This window comes from Calypte anna, chromosome 7, assembly GCF_003957555.1.
Source record: "Calypte anna isolate BGI_N300 chromosome 7, bCalAnn1_v1.p, whole genome shotgun sequence".
Taxonomy (NCBI): domain Eukaryota; kingdom Metazoa; phylum Chordata; class Aves; order Apodiformes; family Trochilidae; genus Calypte; species Calypte anna.
Window position 1 is genome coordinate 31,907,150 of NC_044253.1, and position 21,380 is coordinate 31,928,529.

At 40.1% G+C, this 21,380-nt stretch overlaps 1 protein-coding gene across 10 annotated transcripts in view; it reads left to right on the forward strand.

Moving 5' to 3' along the window:
- The window catches only part of KANSL1L (KAT8 regulatory NSL complex subunit 1 like), a 68,108-nt gene that overhangs the window by 22,526 nt on the left and 24,202 nt on the right, over nucleotides 1-21,380 (forward strand). For 8 of the 10 annotated variants that reach the window (XR_003987744.1, XM_030454163.1, XM_030454170.1 and 5 more), the window contains exons 3-6: nucleotides 525-666; nucleotides 4,588-4,785; nucleotides 7,503-7,624; nucleotides 11,686-11,887. Coding sequence is in view for 9 of the 10 variants with exons in the window: in XM_030454163.1 (XP_030310023.1) it covers nucleotides 525-666; nucleotides 4,588-4,785; nucleotides 7,503-7,624; nucleotides 11,686-11,887 (664 nt within the window). In the remaining variant the exon portion in view is untranslated. The remainder of the gene's footprint in view (nucleotides 1-524; nucleotides 667-4,587; nucleotides 4,786-7,502; nucleotides 7,625-11,685; nucleotides 11,888-21,380) is intronic. The other 2 variants (XM_030454164.1, XM_030454166.1) reach the window with 2 other exon arrangements.

Below are 21,380 nucleotides of genomic sequence, written 5' to 3' on the forward strand. Positions count from 1 at the left end.
TGTAAACAGCAGTGAGAGTGACCAAACTTATGCTATACTTTTAAAAAACTTTAAATGAAAGAACTCTAAACTACTTAGTTTTTAGGGCAGTGACTTGATATCTAGCTGGTCATTGCTGGGTGATATTTTATTAAATTCCAGTCGTTAGCAAAAAGTATTTGTGGAAGCTTGTGGGAGGAAATATGTTGAAATAAATCTGGATTCTTGCTGGTACAGTTACTGGAATTCTTTAAGAAGCTGTAATCTGCATTAACTGGTAGAGTTTGGTAGTTTCTCCAGCTCTTGGTTTTATAACACAGAAAACTGTCTCAGCCAGGGAATAGCCAGTGAACCATTGATCTTACTGGTGTGGGCAAGTTCTGTAGTTACAGAAATAAGATGATGTGAAACTGGATGGGTATAATCAGATATCTTCTGAAAGCAACTGAGATGCTTGCAACATGAGGCAGAGCAGCTGTCAAAAATTTTCTTGTGCAAATGTGGTTATCTTTATTTTTGGACTAACCAGCATTTTGTCTTCACAGCAGCTATACTTCTGAATGGAAGTGGCTTGCAGACAGAGCTAGAATTGGCAGCCGTTGGACATGGCTTCAGGCCCAGATTTCAGAACTAGAATACAAAATCCAACAACTAACTGACCTTCACAGGCAGATACGTGCCACCAAGGTATTGTCTGTAAGCTCATAAATGGGCTTTTCAAATTATCTTTTGACAGTGTTTCTTGTAATATTTATTTGGTTCCTTGTTGGTGGTGTTGGTGTTGTTATTGTTTTTTTTCCTCAGAGTTCTTTTATCCGCGCAGGCTATCGCACGCAAAGGTTAATGAGAAAGACATCAGGAGCTAAAAAGTATTGTACCTTGTACAGGACTGGGAGTTAGGAACTCTTACTTTCCTATCTCTGATAATTAGTGACTTTGTGAGTAACTGTTAAGGGCCCAGCACAAGGTACTGCATTTACCAGGCTAGTTTTTCCCTCTGTAAAAGAGACAATTTCGTTTTCAGCTGGGGTGGTTGGTTATTCATTTTTTGTTGTGGGATTTCAGGGTCAGGTTTTTTGTTACTTACAGTGCATGCTTATTCTGAGGATTACCTAGTTAATGTTTGTGCAGCACTTTGAACAGGTCAAGGATTAATTATTACTAGAATTCCAATGTGTGTAACTCATCTACTAGTTTTTTGGTAAATCACACTGGCTAGACAGTGGGAAAGTCACATTCCTAAAACATTAATAATCTAACTATCAATTTAATGGGTTCCCCAGGTCATTCTTTTGCGCAAGAAGACGAAACCTGTGATAATTCTGGTAGTGTGATAATGAGGGTTTTTAGAAGAGGGCTCTTTGTCTCTCCATTGATGACCCTCATGAAAGTTGTCCGATAACCTGGGGTCAGATAACCACAGATGGAGAGGAGCCAGAAGATGCTTTAGACTTCATGTGGCTTAATGTGAGACTTAGAAGGGGTTAAAAATGAGAGGGAGATCACCCCCAGAATGCATTTTCCTCTAATCACATAAAAATGTATTCCTTTTTCTCCTTTCACTCTCAAAGCCATTCTTTCCATATCCAGCTTTGTTTCTCCTCCTCATAACTGTTCCCTAGTAAAGTTTTTGTTAAAAAATAATTGAAGTCTTTGTTTGAGGGTCTGTCCTGCCTCTGTGCCCATGGAAGTGAAAGGAGATCTTGTCTTCTGGTGAAGGGTGAGAATGCCCATATATAAGCATTGTCCTATATAGCAAGTAGATGCACACTGATAGACCCAAAAGCCTTTAGGGTGATATAGGTTTCATGAGCTGCAGAGCATGGAGAAATAAATAACAGAGAAATGGGAGGAAGAACGTTCTTTTAGTCATGCATTTTCTTCCCATTAGGTGGTATGTTGGCACAAAGCCTAGTCATCTTCCTGGTGTAGATCTTTAGTGACATTCCTTTTTGCAAATTTCATGCCCCTTTTACCAGCTGTGGTATTTAGTATTTGGTGTTGTGTCTCACATTGAAGCTAGCTACCCATTTTTTTTGGCTGTAATTTTTTTTCTATACACATTTGTAGTACCCCCAGTGCAGCCACTACGGAAGGACACGTGGGCTGACAGAAGAGCTCTTTGTTTTCATTTAGTGGCTGCAAAGTAGTTACACAATGTCATTAGAATTCGTATGCTGGATGTAATGGTTTAATTTTTTTTTTCATGTGTTTTGAGTGGAAAAAAGATGTGATTCATAGCCACCGAACAGTATTTTCAGGCAAAACACCACTCCTCTAACACCATGACGCAGATGGTTGACTTGTGGACAGTTTCCTGCCCAACACATTGTGTCTTCTCTGTCTCTATGCACACAGAAGTAGCAGTTCTGGATCTTTGAGGGCCCTTCCATGTATAAATCCATTTACCTACTAAACAAAAAAATTCCTTTTAAGGGTGGAGGGAGTTCATGGCCAAAACCTACTGATTGTAACCCATTTAACTTACAGTTCCTATAGTGTCAGTATTCTCAATCTTTGTCAGTTGTCTCCTTCCCTTTCTGCTTTCCCCTTTCTGTGCTTGTCAATAGGATTCCTCCAATTAAGAAAATAAAATTCCAATGGAACAAGATGGCCCCCCTTTTTTCACCCCTTTTCCTTTGTGTCTTCCCGCTCTTCTGACTTGAGAATTTGTGTCTGAGACTTTTGTGGGGTATTTTTTTTCACTCTCTGTGGTCATAACCTATGATTCTTTTACTAAAAAGATCTAATGATTTTAAATTCTGAAGTGGTTTAGATCTGTTGAGCTAGCTTGTCCTCCTGTTGTGGCACATAAAAATTAGATCTATACTTGAGTTTTCTTGAAGGTACTGCCTGCTTTGTAACTGCTGTTGGTCTGCAGATTGTCGTGTGATACTGTCTGGATACATTTCCATCTGCTGCAAATGAAAAACCACAGATGATGAGTTACTACTTGATAGTGAATGGAAAAACTCTGGTATCCAATTGATGGAAGTCTGGAATTTCTGTGCCCCTCTTAGGCTCTAAAGCAAGTTTTAATTGAATAATTTGGGTTGGAAGGGACCTTTAAAGGTCATCTAGTCCAACCATCCTGCAGTAAGCAGGGACACCTCAACTAGATCAAGTTGCTCAGAGCCTTGTCAACCCTTCAAGTTTTCAAGCACCTATGTTTGTTTTCAGAGACTATCCTTGTTCTCAGCTTTGAATATTATATAACTCAAACAGTGGATGAAGTTAGAGACACAATGAGAACAGGACAATTTCATATATTCTCTTAGTCTCTTCTTTGAAGTCTCTTTGAGACTTGCTTTTTATGTTTTAGGGCAAGTTGCTGGTGAGGCAAGGTGTCAAAGTGTGAGTAAAATTACAGGATCTTTAATTTTCCACAGCCACAACCTAGGTGAAGTCTGTCTTACTGAAAGAAGAAATAAAAGGCTTCCTTGTGTTCAGATGATGATAATCTTTGCTTGTCTTTTCCTGGAATATTCTGACTAGAAAGAAAAATTTGAGGCAGTGTAATTGAATGGTCCCATTCTTTTAATATCTGCTTGATATTTGAGTTACAGCCAGTAGTTCTTAAAAGCAAGCAAGTTGTTTTCTCCTTCTCTTTGGGAAAAGCCTGCAGAGGTCTGATAGACTTTTCTTGAGTATTACATTTATTTGCTCAAGGTAGTGACAAATTGAGGGACTTCTTTAGAAACTGGTTTTGACTATTACAAAGTTATTTTTATTATTTTGTGTAACTCTGAGTTGTTAAACCAACTGAGATGTTCCCTAGGATTGGGTTTGACACCTATTTTTCTAATCTGTCCTGTGGAAAACACAGTGGGGGTACTCTTCCTAGTTCCATTTACAAAACTGATATTTTCCTCTTATATAAAGTTCTTTTTATCTTCTTAGGTGGCATTCTAGATGGCATACCATGTCTGCTACCACATTTGTACAGATTGTCTTGAATAGCAGTGAGATTGCTAGAATATTTAGGAGAGTTACCTCTGTAATTATGAAACTCTAAAAATGCTCGTCTTTAAAAAAATCAATTATTAAATTACAAAAGGCTTTTGCTTTGAATTGTATCCATCTCTGCTACATAAAAAATAACAACCATGGTGTTTTGCTAAGAACATAGATAGGAATGAGAAAATAGAAAAAAATAGAACATATTAAAATTCCTCCACAAAATTTATTTGACTAGTTATATAGGCATATATATATATATATATATGCATATATATATATATAACCAGCTTAAAAGGTGGTTGTTTCTTACAGAAAAACCTCTTCTTAGAATCAGTGGCAAATGATCATACAGTAGATTTAATAAGTATGAATTTCTGATTTGAATTTTGGCACAGATGTTTAAGCAGTGGTACAATACTAAATTGATTGCTCTTATAAGGAGTAGCATAAATGGTGCAGCTTTTTATTAATGAAAATAACTACAGTTTCTATATTTTAGCTGTGAAGTGTATTTAAAATGTAGTTTAAAGTGCTCCAAGGATTTGCTGGGAGGATTTAAGGGGGATGTACCAGGTTCGACTGCCCCTTAAAATGATTTAGGACGGTTAATCCGTTGTCAACCAACTGTGTTTCGTTGCTGTTGTCTAGGGGATGGTGATCTTAGAAGAATTCCCATTTCCAAAAGACATTTTGAAGAAGCAAATACAATTGACAGACCAAGAAGCTTTATTAAACACCACAGGGAATTCGCAAGCTGCCATTGAGAGACAGGATTCTTTACCGGAGCATGACTTTGAAATGTCACCCAGCAGCCCTACCCTGCTTTTACGAAACATAGAAAAACAGGTAAAGTAAAATAACTCAACAGTCAATGGAGCCAATTGATTTACTGCAGAAATAGGGCAGGTGCCATGGTGATGACTTCCAAGAAGGAAGGTATTTTTGCAGTCCTGAGAGCGGATGCTGATGAATTGAAGGGCTTAAATAACTTGAGTGTACACCAGGTTTACAAATTGACCTTTTCTTTCTGAGGTGTCTGTGTTACTGCTTTGTTTCCATCAAAGCAGCCACATAACAAATTATAATAGCTATCCACAAACCTGCCTCTCCTTTGTAGTTAGGCTCAATGTAGAGTTGCCACAGATTGTTTCAGGAAATATTTATATGAAATGAAAGAGTACCACTGAAGATGGAGGTATGTTGCACTTGAAACAAACAAAACCAAAAATAATAGTTGTTGGTCAAGCATCATAGGACTCCAGCTGGCAGCTGAGGAATTCCAGGTACTTAACAGGCATTGCTGTGAGCAGAGTTTTGCTTGTTCAAAACAATAATTTCCAAGGTTAGTTTTGGAAAATATTATAGAGACTCCAACAGGGTTTTCTTTTGCTAGAAAGTACATAAAAGATGTGGTAGGATCACATTGCTGAAGGAGATGCAGGAAATTTGGTTTCATGATGAATTCATGCAGTTAGCATAAAGTAAATCTGACAAAGGCAGTATGGTGCTCTGCTGCTCTACAGATATTCTTGGGCAAACACATGTTTTTCACATGGTGTATTAGTAGCTTTAGGTACTAATGCCTGTTCCTGAATCTCTGTGCCAATATTTCTTATTTGATAGTCATACTTTCCTGTTCTTAAAATGCTTCCCCTGTTTGATGGATCTTCTCCACAACAAACAGGAGTGAGGAAGAATTAAACAGGAAACGTATATGCACAGTGCTGGCAATTGCACAAGGTAAACCAAAGAGCATTTTTAGAATGTGGTGAGTGTCCCCTCTTTAAGTGATTGCTTGGAGTATTAAACACGTTTTCAGCAATTCAGGGGATAGCATTATGTTTCCTGGTATCTAAGCAGCTACAAACAGAGGTCCAAGAACTTTGACAATCTGAAAATTACTTGGAAGTAAAAGTTTTTTTAACTTAACAGTCCCACAGATTACGTTGGATTTATACCACAAAAAAACCTTTGGGGTTTGATTTCCTTTTTGACTATCAGTTCTGTTAATCAACCTTAACCTTGAAGCTCTGAGTTTCTTCTTCAGTTTTAAGAGCAGCAATGCTATATGCTGAAATACATCCACAGATATTTCTACAGAATTCTTCAGTCCTATACTGAAGTATTTCTTTCTTAAAAATAAATTATTTTACTTGTGAACAACAACAGCAAAATCATAAGTAATATGAAGTGACTGAACCTGGCCACTGTTATTAATTTTGTTTTCAAGTCCTTTTCAAAGCTTGGCAGTGTTTTAAAGACATGTATATTTTAACTTGTGTTTTGGAAGTCTGCCATTGTTTTTGTGCTTTTATATTCAGTAAAGACTCTGCTCCTTGCAGATTTAATTCAATTGAGATTTTTAAATCACTCTGCTAAATATTTTACTGGCATCTTACTTGCTTTATCCAAACTTTTTAATAATTGACTTGCTATTTCTGCACTGTAATATCCATTTCTGGATATTTTAATCTGACATTAAATTTTTACCCAACTGTATCACTTAAGTATGAACAGAAAGGACATGAGTTGTAGTAAAATGGAAAATTTTTTTTCCTGCCTCTTTCTGCATAAATGGCTGTGCCTCCAAATATAAAGAAAACCTACTAACCTTTAGCAGTTCATGTTTTAAGCAGTCTTATGTTTCTGAATGAGAAACCTACAAAATAATTTAAAAGTTAAAAAAAAAATAGTATTATTCCATTGCAGATACACTAAATTTCTGTTTAATGTTGCAGCACTCAGCTTCCTCTAAGAAACCTACATTTATTGTCAGAATAGCCTTTAAGGTTTGACATTTAGAACAAAAAAATCATTGTGAAATCTTATCTGGAATCAGTCCACAATTCATTGCTTTATAAGAAGTAATTCTTAGACTTAAGAAATTAGCTGCATTTGTTTTGGGGCAGTTCTGAAAGTCTGCATTTTGGTGGGGTCGAGACTTCTTGCTGCTATTTTTGAGGATATCAGACTATTTTAGCTATTCTGTCTGTAGTCAATAGTCCTCCTGTAGCTACACTTCCTTTTGTGAAAACACTCTTGTCAGACTACAGTGAGCAATGAAGAGGATTCTTTTGACAAGAAAAATACTTGGATTGAACAAAATGTACAAGAAGTAGACAGCAGACTTTTTTTTTCATTTTTCCTGTTGCAATACTTGTTGAATGGCCAGTTAGTAGCTCTGGGCTGCAGCTGTTGTAACATCAGCCCTAAAGTGTTCTGATTTCTTTTGCTGTTCTAAAAACCTTTGCTTAAAATACTAAAATCACTAATGTGTTTTGTGTACTACTTCTCCAAATGTATAAACAATGTCCTTGGTTGACTGTTCAGGGTTGTGTTGTTTTTTTGTTGTTTTGGGGTTTTTTTGTGTGTGTTTAGAGTGGAATGTAATAATTGTGAAAAAACAAATCAAACCATGCCGCTCTTGATTATTCACAAGAAGAAACTAAATATGACTACTCCATGATGTACGTGACTGGAATCCAAAGTAGGAAAACAACAAAAAAAACCAGGACTTTTGATCTGTGAAGTGGGTAAAAGTCTTACTGCATTTTTTTTTCCAGAGTGCACAGCTAAGTGAAATCATCAGTAGCCTTATTGCTCCACTCAATCTGTCTCCAGCTTCTTCATCTCTTTCATCCAAGATGTGTAGGCACAGACAGCTGGTCAATGGAATCTCCTTCAGGTAGGTCACAGTATGGTGGTGGTATTATTTGAAAATAACATTTGATAAGGTTATGTAGATGGACCTGTTAATCATTAATAAATCAGGAGAGAGCTGCTTTCTGCAAGCTTCAGGAGTAGTCAAGTCTTGCTTATAAGGCTGAAAGTATTAGGGTTTTATTTTGCTCTAAAAGACATCATAAAATTATGCAGTCACTGTAACTACATTTAAGTACTGGGAAGATGAAGCTATCTGTGGAATTAGTGGAAGGATACAGAAAGCAACTTACTACTACTTATTATTTTAGATTTAATGCATTCAGTCATCATGAGTGCAGTTTTATTCCTGGAAAAGCAACTAACAAGACTTTCCTAGATTAGCAGAATACGTAAGCAATGTCTCCTGTACCTCAGCATGGGTCACTGTTAGGTTTTTGTAGCAGCTTCGTTAATTTTAACCACATCCCTCTTCAGTACAAGGCCAAATTTATCTTTGCCAGCTGCTTGCTCAAAAATTTGGAGATCATATTTTTCCATTTGTGGTCTTTTGTTCTGGGTGGATATACTTTTCAGGATGACTGAAGCAGCTCAGAATTAGTATTTGTCGAAAAATGTTTCTCAATGCTACTCCATACTTCTTGGTAATTTCATCTTTTATCCAAAGATTTAAAAATGCTGTACTGGCTATAATCAGTATTAGTCTCAGAACAGCATTAAGGTAATTGGCTACAGTCCTGTGGTACAAAAGACCCAGGTATGCAGGTTATTTCTCCTGAGACATTGGTAATGTGATTTTTGAGGCTGGAGTGATTGCTGTTATTCATAGGTCTTAATTAAGATGAGGTGGACAAAGAAAGTGTTCCCAGCTAGAGCTTGGGGTTGGGAACTAGAGCTGTTCCAACCAGGTTGGGGGGGCTTGGGTTTATGGCAGTGTCTGCAGCAGAAGGTAATTCCCTGGCTCCTGGCTCCCAGAAGAGCTGCCCATGCTGTCTGCTTCAGCAGCTTTGCTGCAGAGGCTGTAGCCTCCCCCAGAGAGATTAGGGTAAGCAGCTTCTGCCTTCTGTTCCAAAGTGATTGTGTCACTCTGCCCTAAATTTAAGGGTGAAGGGGTCCTGTCACACAGTGGTCATACTTCTGATGGATCAGTTTTTCACAGAGACTCTTGGGGAGAATCAGTTTGAGAACAAGCCCTGACATAGGAGTTGCTAATAGAGATAGCTGTGTGGAATAAGTCATTTAGACTGTTAGAAGGCTGTGTCTTGAGTCTGTGATTTTTTCACAAAACACATGAGGAAGTGTTCCTGCTTTTAAAAATGTTCTTAAGCCTGTATGAAGTTGACTTCATGATAAGGGACCCTTACAATGTCACTTCAAGCCACTTCTCTTGTGATTTATCAGACACTGTCCAAAATGAGTCCTCTTGCCATTTTATGAGCAATCATTTCATGATTTTTATTTTTGAAGAGGAAAAAAATTGATAGTGATTTTTACTTAAGTAACTTCTTCAAAATATTTGTAGGCTCTTCATGTGAAAGATATGATAATCCATGTTCATAATAATCCAAATGTAATGTATGATAATCCAAGTGCAGGGTGTTTGAGGTTGGTTAATGATGGGGTTGCAGTAAGGTTGGTTAATTGGCTGTTCCCAGTGGAAGTGGTAGTGCATCTGCAGCTCCTGGTTGATTAAATGTGGGTAACCTTGAACTGCTTTTTTATCAAGGTCATAATCTCATTAGTGGCTTCCTTTTCTTTGCTTTTCTTTGCTCAATTGAATATAGATGCCAAGGTTAGCCAAATGCATTGAACCTAAATGTTAATAAAAGCAGTTCCCTAAGCAAGTGATGACCACCTCCTCACCAAGGGAGAAGCATGAAAAAGTTCATTAGTGCAGTACATATAGTGCCTGTCTAATGCCTTGCCATATATATGTGTATCAGTGAGTTAAGATCTCTGCTCTTTAGCTAGGGTACAATGCAAGAAAGGCCAACCTATGGGCTTTGAAAGGAGTGTTTGAGAAAATGAATGATTTTTACATGTGGTGACAGTTCACCTCCTCTATTCTGTAGAGTGAAATTTAGAAAAAAGCCCAAACTGACATGAAAATAAGCAGGTAACTCAAACCTTGACTGGGAAGCCTATTTACACAAGTGGTGGGAAAACCATCCAGCTGTGTGCCAGAGCTCCAAGCCACCAAGCTAAGATCTCTGCCTCATCTGAAAACAGAGCTGTGTGTTACTGTGAGGCAGAGGAGGGTAAATAAAGCAGCTGTCAGACTGATGTTATCAAAGACCAGAGCAGACCACTAGAACAAAGGCAGGAATCACAGAATTTTAAGAGAGAAACTGAGGAGTGCTTTGTTCTAATGTACCTTTCCAAGGTGTCTTACATGAAAGTGGGAGGTATGTGAAAGTCAAGAAGTTGGGCTTTGTACCATCTGACTTCAAGGCAGATAATTACAGAGCAAAAGGTTTTGAGAATGCAGAGAAAGTATTTTAAGAAAACTTTTGCATGGTCTTCAAACTTCGTTTTTCTTTCCCAAGCCTTAAGAATTCCATGCTAGAATTAAGAATGTCATGTTTCAGTATTTTGGGCTTTTTCTTGGTAGCTGCTAGTCTGATCCTTTAAATAGATTGTACCATCCCTGTTGTAATTAGCACAGTTTTTTTCATTGACTCTGTGTTGCTTATTGGGATTGTCTTGATGTGTCAGCAGGACAGCTCAAATTCATGCCTATAAAGCATTATTACCACACCAGCACAGCATGGGATGGTGTTTAATCACACTTTCATAATGAGCACTTCTAGTTAATAAAATGTACTGCTAGAAGACTACTACGTAGCCAAAAAGATTGATAAATGGCCTTGTAATACCTTAATTTTAATTTTTTACTGTGTTACAACTTTCCTATTAAGGCTGTCACTTGCCATATACAGCTCATAAGAGAAAATAACACCTTATGCAGATAGATGGACCTGTTGTGAACCAAGACCAAAATATCTCACATACTTGCACTTCTCAGGCAGTTTACAGTTGCTGTCAGGGTCTTCAGTATTGTAAAATTAAATGCAGTTTTTGCATCAAGCGAAGGCTTTGCAGGCAGATGCAAAAATAAGATCAAGATACCTGTAAAAATGAAGTGTATTCTTCCCATGGAGTCATTTCCAGCCTAACGGAGGGTGTTTAGAATGCATACCTTGCAGTGTTCCCAAGGGTCTGTGTAGGTGAGGTTGTGGAGGGATGATGCTGTATATTTGAAAGGAATAGTTGGGGGAGGGGAATGCAGGTTGGATTGAGATGTAACATTAAAATGAAGCTTTCCATGTATCCATATAGGCCCTGTCACATTGTGACTGGAGCTGAGCTTTCATAATTTAAAGTTATCTAACCAGCTTCTAGGTCTTAAAGACAGAGAAAAAGGGTAGTTTTTCCCCTCCTCCTTGAGAACTTCACCCAGGCTGGGCTTTGCTTCTGAGCTTTATTGGCACATCCCTGGAAGTGAAGCCTAATGGCCTCAGATTGGTTAAACTGAGCATGCAGAGTTCCTAATTTTATACAAGTGCTTCACAGTGAGTTGCAACCCCTTTGCAGAATAGACACTTGTTGGTGTAGATTTAGTTCAGTTTCAGTTCCTGAGCAACATTAGAAAATCTCAAAACTGTAAGAGCAGTATTCTAGGTCTGACTGCTATCTTGAATGGAATGCAGGTTTGTGGCAAAATATTAATTATAATTTAAAACTTGTAGGTGTTACGAGTGTTACATAAGAGAGTTCCTGAATTTGGAAAACAAAAAACCATTATATGTTTGAGGGTTTAACTACATTTTGATATTTGTTTCTGTGATCAGAAAAGTGAACAAAAATGATAAACTTTCTTTTGTGACCTAAAATAGAATTAATCAACAATCAAGCAAAGCTCATATGTGGTTTCCTGAAACAGTGTGCTAAAACATTTTAATGTTTATAAAATTCTAATAGAATTAGACAGCTTAATGCTAATCGATGCATGAAAATCTTGGCCTGTGCATATGGCAGATACTTAACTTTTTGTGTTTCTTCCATCCATTAATCATAAAATTTCAGAGCATCAGACAACAGAGAGGTATCCTCTTCAAGCAGCTGGTTGCTTGATCATCAGCACATCAAGAAAAGAAGAAGAGAGAGGACAAGACTGAGATCTCTCTCTGTGACTAACGTGAGCACATCTGCCCGAACGAGGCCACTTCGTAGTTTCCAGAAGAGGAAGCTCTACAGAATGCACAGTGCCTGTTACTGGAGTCAGCAGGTAAGTCCTTGCCTCTGTCTTCAGGAGACAAACCAAAGGTTCCAGCTGCTAGACTCTGCATGTGTCTTGTCTGGTATGTCAGAAGAATAGTGCATGCTGTGGTGTGTATTTGTTACGTTCAGGGAGCATATAGTGTGTGTGATGGGAATACTGGCTGTGTCAGCAGGAGCTCAGAGTTAATGGGTTAAAAATAAAAATTAAAGATTACTGGCAGTCCTGCTTATCAAATCAGTTTGCTCTATGGCTATCTTTAAAGCCTTTGTGCAGACAACTGAAGAGCTTCTTTGCAAGGTTTGACTGCTGAGGAAACATGCTACAGTGTAAATCATCTGCCTGCTTGTTTTCAGAATATTTGTTTTAGCTACAAGATAGTTTACACAGCTGGTGGCACATTATTTTCTAGGAAATTTAAGTGCAATATCTTAATCTTGTTTCCGTTTTTGCTGTTTCAGATTAGTTATGTTGCCTTTTTCATGATGGTTTATGAATGCTTTAAAACCCTTAAAATTTTCCACATGACAAAGGAATTAATGTTTTTAAAAGGGGAAAAAAATCCATTGTCCATTGTGAAGTGTAAGACTGTCTTGGGTTAGTGCAGTGGTGTTTTGGAAGTGGGGCGGGCCCACAAGGGTGGCTCCTGTGAGAAGCTGCTGGAAGCTCCCCTGGTTCCAATCTTTGCCAAGCAGATATGGGAAGCCTCTGCAAGTAACATTCAAGAAATGGGAAAATGAAACTGCAGAAATATAAAAAAGAGACCTGCAGAGCAGAGGAGGAGTTGAGAGAGCAATGCCAGAGAAAAGACACCAAAGTAAGCGAAGATGAAGGGGGAGAAGGTGCCCTAGCAGAGATGTTCCCACAGCCTGTGGTGAGATGGCAGCTGTCCCCTGTGGAGGAGCAGCCCTTGAAGGACCACAGTGGGGTAAACGTGGATTTGTAACCCCTGAAGTGTCACAGGTGGGCAGGTGACGTGAAGCAGCAGCCTGTGCAGGATTGCAGATGTGGGACAGATGTGGAGCTGCAGCCATGGAGGACCCTGTGCCAGAGGAGGTGACTGTTCTGAAGCAGCTGTGACTCTGGGCAGCCCAGGCTGGAGCAGTTCCTAAGGGACTGCACCTGGGGGGAGGGACTCATGTCCCAGGGGTTCCTGAAGGACTCTCTCCCATAAGTGGGACCCCACATTGGAGCAGGGGAAGGCTGAGAGGAGTCCTCCCCCTAAGGAGGAAGGAGCAGCAGAAACACCATGTGGGAAACTGACCCTGAACCCCCCCTACCCGTCCCCTGTGCCCTGAAGGGGAGGCAGGGGGGAAGTGATCTGGGCCTGGGGAGAAGGGGGCCGCAGGCAAGGTATTAAGATCTGGCCATGTTTTCTCTTTCTCCTGGTAGAATAAAGTAGGGGTTTTCTTCCCAAGTTGAACTTGTCTGTTTTTTGCCCATTACTGTAATTGGGGAATGAAAACCTCCCTGTTCTTGTCTCGGTTAATGAGCCTTTGGGTGGATTTTCTCCTCCCTATCTCACAGTGGGGGTGAGGGGTGAGTGAGGGGGGGCCTGGTAGGTACCAGCTGGGCCTAAACTGTGTCATTTTTTCAAATGGTGTTACAGTCCCAGTAGTTACGATCCCAGCACAAACTCATTCATTGATGCAACTACAAGTTACATAACTGCACCTGTCAGCAGTGGAAAATACTCCAGAGGTTAGAGGTGCCCTGCCTCCAGCCAGGTGGAGGAAAGGGATAACTGAGTTTATTGGGAAGTGAGGATTAGATGGCCTGGCACGTCAGAACCCAAAAAGTATCAAGCCTGGTAGACACTGGTGTCCAGTGAAGAAGTCTAATGGGGAATGGAGAGTAGCTGTGGACTATCATGACTTGAATGAAGAAACACCACCACTGGGTGCTGCTGATGTGTTTGGAGGATGCTCTTGGGCTGCTCAAGGATCCTGGTACTATGTCCCAGACCAACAGCAAAGCTGAGAAACACATGTCCAGCCTCTGGGGGGGGGGGGGTGAGCTGGGCAGCCAGCAGGACTCCTACACCTTCCATGTCCCCAAGGAGTGGCAGTGCAAGCAGCAGCTGGTCCTGTGCACGATCTGCCTGTGGGAGACAGCAGAGGATGAGTTAACCCAGCTAGCAAAGCAGCCAGAGAAGGGCTCTCTTGGGAGCCATTTTATACTGAGCACCATGGGAGGGAATACTGTGATAGGTCTGTTTGGGTCTCCTGACCCATCCTCTCCTTTTATAGGCTCAGCTGCTCCCCATTATAACTACTAAACCAATAGTTTGCTGGTGGTGTCCCAGGCAGATATTTTTTTATCCTTGTCCTCTCAAACCAGGACATAGACATATCTGTTCACATCTGGTATTGCTAGCATATTGCTGGTAAAGCAACAGTCTAATTTGGGACTAGAGATGGTATGAAATATTTCTTTAGAGAAGTGTTAATCCAAAGCATTTTTAATTTCTTGATTTCACTTTGTCTTTTAAAAGTATGCTTTATGGAGAGAGATCTCTATGTCTCCTCTGCCAGCTGTCTCAGATTTACCAAATGTACTGATGATCTGAGGAGAAATTTCCCCTGCAAGAATGTTCTGTGTGTGCTGATTCAGCATTCTCTGCAAAATTGCAGGAGTGTCCTGGTTTAACCAAGATATTTTATTGAAAAACAGTCTGGCTTCTTGTGATTTCCCAGCTTCCTGGCAGTGAGGCTTAAAGGTTCAGCAGCCTGCCTGGAGGGTCAGTGGCGGGGTGTGGGGGAAAGGTTAGAGTTTTGGGAGCTCAGTCTCCTAGACACTTGTGCTACGTAGGCTTTTCATCTTCCTGGAATTAACCAAGGAGACTGTTACTGACTTGAACTTCTTTGTTTCTCCTTCAGTCCATTCTGTATTATAAAGAGGTTGAAGACCTCATTCACCAACTGATACCTTCAGTACCACAAGTGCTTCTTGCAGCTGTGGAGATTTCTCCTCTGCAAGAGACTCCAGGACTTACCCTTCCTTCTACTTCTAATATGAGAGGTTTCCACTCTAGATTCAACTTCTATAAACAGGCTTTTCCAGAAGCCTACATCTTTCATGCTCAACTATCTCATTTATATGAGTGCTGCCTATGTCTCTTGTCCTTTGAAAACTGGGCCAAAGTTAGTGCAGCTCAGAGAATCACAGTAGAAGCTTGAGAACAAAAACTTTATTTTTGCAGCCAGCAGCAGGAATACAAAGCAGATTTACGTTTTTCTCTTCAGCCAACCATAGAACTGAGCTGCTTTGCGTGCTCAATAATTTACCTTGACTTGTAGACTAAAAATTTATTGTTTATCTTGGAGTGTAGACTGCAATCAAAAAGTGCATTTTTAAGTTGCTAGTTAGGGATTCAAATACTGGTGCTGGTGTTGCTGTGTGCCTGCTCCATCCTCTTGGCACTTCTAGTGCTGGGTTGCTTTGTGCTACCCCAGCTCCACTGTATCTGTACCAACAGTGCAGAAGACAGAGCAGTGTCCTGAAGACAGTGTGGAAAACACTCCTGTAGACAGTGCTGTTTGTGATTACTGCCGCTCTCAGCTCAGAAACCTGTGTTTAGACTCTGTTCCCTAATGTCTTTCTGTGGGGAAGTCAACTGGGAGGCCACGTGGGTGACTGGATTGTGTGCTGCAGATAGATTCAGCTCCTGTTCCTGGAGAAAATAAGGGATGGTGGCAGCAATCAAGCTGTCAGCTTCAGGCTTCATGCAGAAAACAAACTCAATTAAAGTTTTTAAAATTAAGGTGAAGCAGCAAACAAAGCCACATTGTTGGCTAAAAACAGTGTATCAGGGATCCTGCTGGGGAAGTAAGTGATAAAATTGAACTGGACATTTCCAGCACAGTCTTGACAATCAAACCTAAATGGATATCAAGTCTTTTATTTAAGAGCCATCATCAGTGTATTGTTTCATTCAAGAAATCTTATTCTATCAGGCCCTGCCACTTTCTTAGTCCTGCACTTGCACATGTAGTGGTTACCCAGCTGTTGATGAGATTGCTCAGCTTGAAATGGAAGAACATTGGTTATCAGCCCAGGCTGACTGCTAGATTAGGCAGATGTCTGAGGGTAAGGATGCAAATTGAGGAATGGCCTCTGGGATTGATGCCTAGTTTTCTTTGAAAATGCATTTATATTCTCAGTAGTAATCCTGTAAATTTCCTCTGAGCTTTCTTAGAAAAACGAATTACTTGTCAGCAGATGGAAAATAGTTGGGTTTTTAATGTAATGTTAGTGTGCCATCTCTAGCAAGTACTTATCCCAGATTTCTTCAAGTTATATATATTTATATAGCCCCTAGTACCATGGTCTGTGAGGGACACCATTTATTTAAGGTCACTGGCCTCAGAGCAAGCTGGAGTTAGGGAAGACTTGCTGCCACCTCTCTGCAGCAGGTGTGGAGTTAACAGAGGCCCAGTGGCCAGAGTCCAAGGAGAAGATAGAATCTTCTGAACATCAGGGCTCCTGCACCACCCTCCTTGCATGGCTTGGTTTGAGCAGCCAGGCAGCAAGCACCTGGCAGTGCTGATGGGCAGTGCTGCTCACCAGAGAAGAAAATGACTGAAGATTTCTGACCAGAGAATCCCATTAAGATGTAGACTTCCCATGTGGTGGGAATTAAGAAATGCTGGAATAGCTTTGAGGAATGCTATGGGTTTGGGCTGACTGATTATACCCTTTGTGCATTGAATGTTTTGTCCTTCACATCTCTTCAGATTCATTTGGGAAGCTCCTTTCCACCTCCCAACATCCATGTTAGGAAAAGCAAAGTATGAAACAGTGAACTGCTATCCCATCAGTTCATAAGGTCACTGGGAAGACAGCCACATTATTTCTCTTATCTACTGCCATGCCACATGCATTTACAGTGCTGTCAAAAGTTTGAATATTCAGTGACCTAGTAGCCTCCCTGTGCCTGTTCAGAGATGCCCTATGTTGTCCTCTGCTTCCCTGTATTTCTTTTCTGAAGAGGGCTACACCTTTCACTGCTCTGGTGTTTAAATAATGCTTACACAGAGTAGTATCTAAAAGAAAACATAGAACTCTGTGAAACTCAAGAAGACCTGCCAGATCTATAAGATGGACTGCAGTGGGGATAAATTAAACAGGATGCAGAGCATTTGATTTACTTGTCACCCTAAAGTATCTTCAGGAACCTCAAACATCCTTTGGGGCCGTATCCTCTTGCCCTGTAATTTAGAAATACTAAGTACCACAGATGATCTGTGAGTCATCTTTTGGCCATGCAATCTGGTTTGTATCTTTCTTTTTTCATTATCTAAATTGCTTGGTAAGAGCTTAGGCCTTTTCTTAATTGTCAGTGTAGAAGTCACTTAGAATAATCCACATGCACAGTAAACCCTGGGACTGCAATCTGTGCTTCAGTCCAGAGGATGTGATTGTTGTGGTGCATTACTTCAGCCTGATTTTTGAATACTAAAACTTGCATGCAAGACAGCACAAAGGAGTGAACTGCAGGCAGGAGAAATGTGCTTGCAGCCTTGGGAGTCAGAGTGCTCTGTTCAAAATGCTGGATCTGTCACTGTTTGCATTGTTATAGCTGGCAAGTCAAACAACCTCTGGGTCGTTGTCTCCTCCTATGAAATTCGTGTAATGCAGATTTAGCACAAAGAAAGAGGTCCAAGAATATTAAAACATTAAACCTAAGGAAGTCTGTAAGTAGCAGATTTGTGTCAGGACTTCAAGAAATGAGAAATTATCTCCAATTGAATAATTTCCCTGTGGTTGTTGCATTCATAACTGCTTCCCCCACATACCCAGATTCTCAAAGTCTAGTGCCTGAATGCTTCTGCAAATGCTTTTCCTATAGTGAGGACCTTATCTCCATCTGTTGGGGGTTTTTTTGCCCAAACTTGAAAGATCTGAATTATCTACGACTTACCAAAGGTTCTGTTAAGTTTGTTTAATAAAAGCAGACAAATAATTCTACTAGTGAGAACCTCTGGAGAGGTGTGTCCTTAACTGACATGGCCTGTTGTTCTCTTTTCTAGTATTTTACCTGTGTGGCTTCCTTCAGTGTTTCTTTAGTAACAAAGAATTTGTTTTTCTAGTACATTTTGTTACTTCCTCATTTAGCATCCTAACTAATGACATCAGTTTCAAGTTTTTGTTTGTTTGTTTGTTTTTTTAAGTCACATTAAGAGATACTTATTATGCATATTATACATTTAAGTCACATAAGAGATGTCGTTGAGGAAAGGTAGTGTTTTAATTTATGAAACCTTTACACAGCTGTACATAAAGGTAAGATTCAGTCCATCAGTGAGATCTGAGTGCTATCAGTTTTGGTCCTATTTCTTTGCTGAGTTGCAGAGCACAGTGGTTTTGGGTGTTTTTGTAATCTGCAAATTCTCACTGTGTTTGTATCTCTGCCTGCTGGAGGAGTTGGCTGTGTGGACTGAGGCACATAAAGAAAACTGTCTTGCAAATTTGCAAAGGTTTTGATACCTTGGAAGCTGGGGATTGAGGTGCAGAAGCTTATGTTTTAAATACCACAAGCAATTGGTTGGTACAATATTGCCAACTCTTGCAGCTGAGTGTTGCCATATTTCTTCTCTTCAGTTGCGAACAGGAGTTAAGCCTGAGCAGAAGAATATCTGCTTTTGTTTAGTGGTTGGGTTGTTGTTTTGTGGGGTTTTTTTTTATTTTAAAAGGGGGAGGAAAAAGTATGTGCTTCTCCAGAAAGCTCTAAAACAGACAAGAAAATTTAAATTCTAGGGTTTGGGTTTCTTATTTTAATCTAGCTCTCTTGCCAGTTGTATGATTTTTGTGTCCTCCTTCATTCTTAGTGCATGCTTAGGGCCAGTGATAGTTGCCACTTGATAAATACGTGTGGATCTTTCATTGAGCCTTGTTCATTTTTAGTTTTTAGGGAGGACTAAATAGATATATATACACACACACTTTTACAATTTTTATTCTACTCAGTATGAAGAGATTTATCTTGCTAAATGTCTGCTGTCTGCAAGAGGTGTAGTTAGCAGGAAGGGCTAACAAGGGACAAAGAGAAGGGTATGTGAGCAAACAAGGTGCTTAATCAGAATGCTGCATAGAGTGTAGAAGTTGTGCCCTGTTTTCTGCCAGGTGATGTTTGTCTGGGGATGAGTATTTTAGCACCTGCTTCCTAGAATACAATCCCATTTCCTCTGTTATATTATCCTGTGCTGTGGTTTATTTGCATTGAAGGAGATACAGGTGAATTCTATGTGGCTGTTAGCAATTACTGCTTTCTCTACTTCCCTTGGTCTGTAAAGTTAGAGAAACAGTACTGCCTAAGCAGTAACCAGCAAGCATATTGTCCCGTAGCCAGCTAGTTTTGCCTTTCACACAGTGAAGGAGTCATTTCCCCTTAGTTGCACTGAAAGTTGTCATCCTCTTCTTTGGTATCTCTAGATGTTGGCTTCACCACCTTCTCCTGCATAGCTTCCTGGTGTTGCTGACTTGGAGAAAGCCATGAATACAGGGAATGTTGTTGTGTTGCCAAGTCTCCTGCAAACTAGTTTCAAGAAGAGGGTACATCCTGCTACAGTGAAAATGGTGTAGTACCTCTCTGGGTCTGGTCTTGGGAGGAGAATCTCTTGATTATGGTTTTTAATTGTAAACAAATGGTGATTAAATCACTTTTTTAACACCAGAAGTTAAAAAAGAAGGCCTTCTGCTTGTTAAAAATCCACAAAAGCTTAATGGGCAAAAAAAAAAAGCATTCCTATGCATTCAGTTGTTCTGAGCTTGTGACAAGACTGTTGTCTGCTGGGGAAGAGAAAACACTTCTGGCTTTTGCAATACAGTGATACTGCCAGTGAACCAAAACCCATCCTTTGTGAGGCTATTTGTGAGGCAAGCAAATAGTTTCTTTTTCCAGAATGAAAATCCTGAAGTGTGTTTCTCACAGTCCTTCACCTTGTGCTGAATATGATATATCTGTAGTGTTTTACTGATCATGTCTACTCTTAATTTCTTTGTGCCATTTTTTATAGTATATCCCTGTGGGTTAACGTGTCTCTGCTTCTTTGGTTTATTTAATTTGTCAAAGATTAGGCACTAACCTTGATTTTTCAGTTGATTTGCTGGTTGAAAAAAAGGTCTTTGTTCCAGGATGCTGAGGACAGCATGCATTTCCCACAGAGCAGGTGAAAGTCCATCTCCCATTGGCTTAGAACAAGATTAAGGAAATTAAACTCCATGTATTCTGATGAAAGGTGGTGGGTGGTCTCCAAGAACAGTAGAAGCCACCACTCCTTTTGTGACACTAACTAAAAATATGAATTTGAGACAAGCCAGATGCCAAGTAAATTGTTGATAGTGTTTTATGAAAATCTCAGTTCTGTTCTTGGAAAAAACCTGATCTCTGCCACAGGATCTGCCACTTTATCCTTATTGACATCTTTAGAGGGGCCAGAGACAGACAAATTTATTTACATCCCAGGGCACCTTGCTTCACTGTATCTGACCTGTGTACAGATTTTCAGGCTTGTGCCTGGGAAAGGCCCATCCATTTGAAATCTCTAGGAAGTTCATCTGGAAGGGAGGGCTTGTCATGTACTAGGTGTTGTTGGCACCATCTGGTGTGCACCTCTCCACATGGAGATGGGTGTCTTAGATGCTTTGCCCACCTTTTCATCCCACTGCCTGTGGTCTTTGGGGCTTTCAGATGAACCTTGTCACTATCCATGTATTCTGTGTGTCCTAAAAGGACTCTGCAGTGAATTGCTGCTTAAGGAACCCCAGATATTTAGTTTGTGAAATAAGACATTTCATGTTAATGTATCTTCTGCTCAGCACAGATCATGGTGTGCAGCCATGGGGAAGTGGGCTGGCCTCTAAGGCAGATGCTAAAGCACAGGAGCAAGCAGATAACACCTTGCTTGGTTGGTCTGAGCTGTGCATAATGCTTCTGGAGGATTAAACGTTAGCAGTGTGTTTGGTGTTCAAAGAGGTGGCATCAACCACCCACATGGTGATTCTCTTAGATGCTCATATACTGAAGAATAGGTTTTAATATTGAGGGGGATATCTCTTCTTTGATATTGCTGAAAAGTTCTGTGTGTAAGGAGAATAAATGCTTTTTCCTTGCCTTTTTTGGCTTATAAGAGTGATCAGAAGCAGACGTGACAGGTATTCAGCAAAGTCCATTTGAGCTAATTTAATTAACTTCCTGAATTCATGCACATTGGTGTAATTGAACTGTGGCTCTCTGTACTGTTAGACTTAGGCATGTTTCCAAAAGTGGTAGGAGTTTCAGTGTTCAGTAGCTGAAACCACGAGGCCAGTATTCACTGCAGAATTTTTAACCCAGAGCCCAAAACATTTTTCTTTTCAATTACAGCACACTTCATAGACTTTTTTCTCTGCAGAAGGATGGTTGGCCAGTAGTGCTCAGCCTTCTGACCCTTCTAAACAGAAGCAGGAGCCAGACATGCTTTGTCTAGTGCATCAGTTTATCTCAAGCAAGTACAAGAAT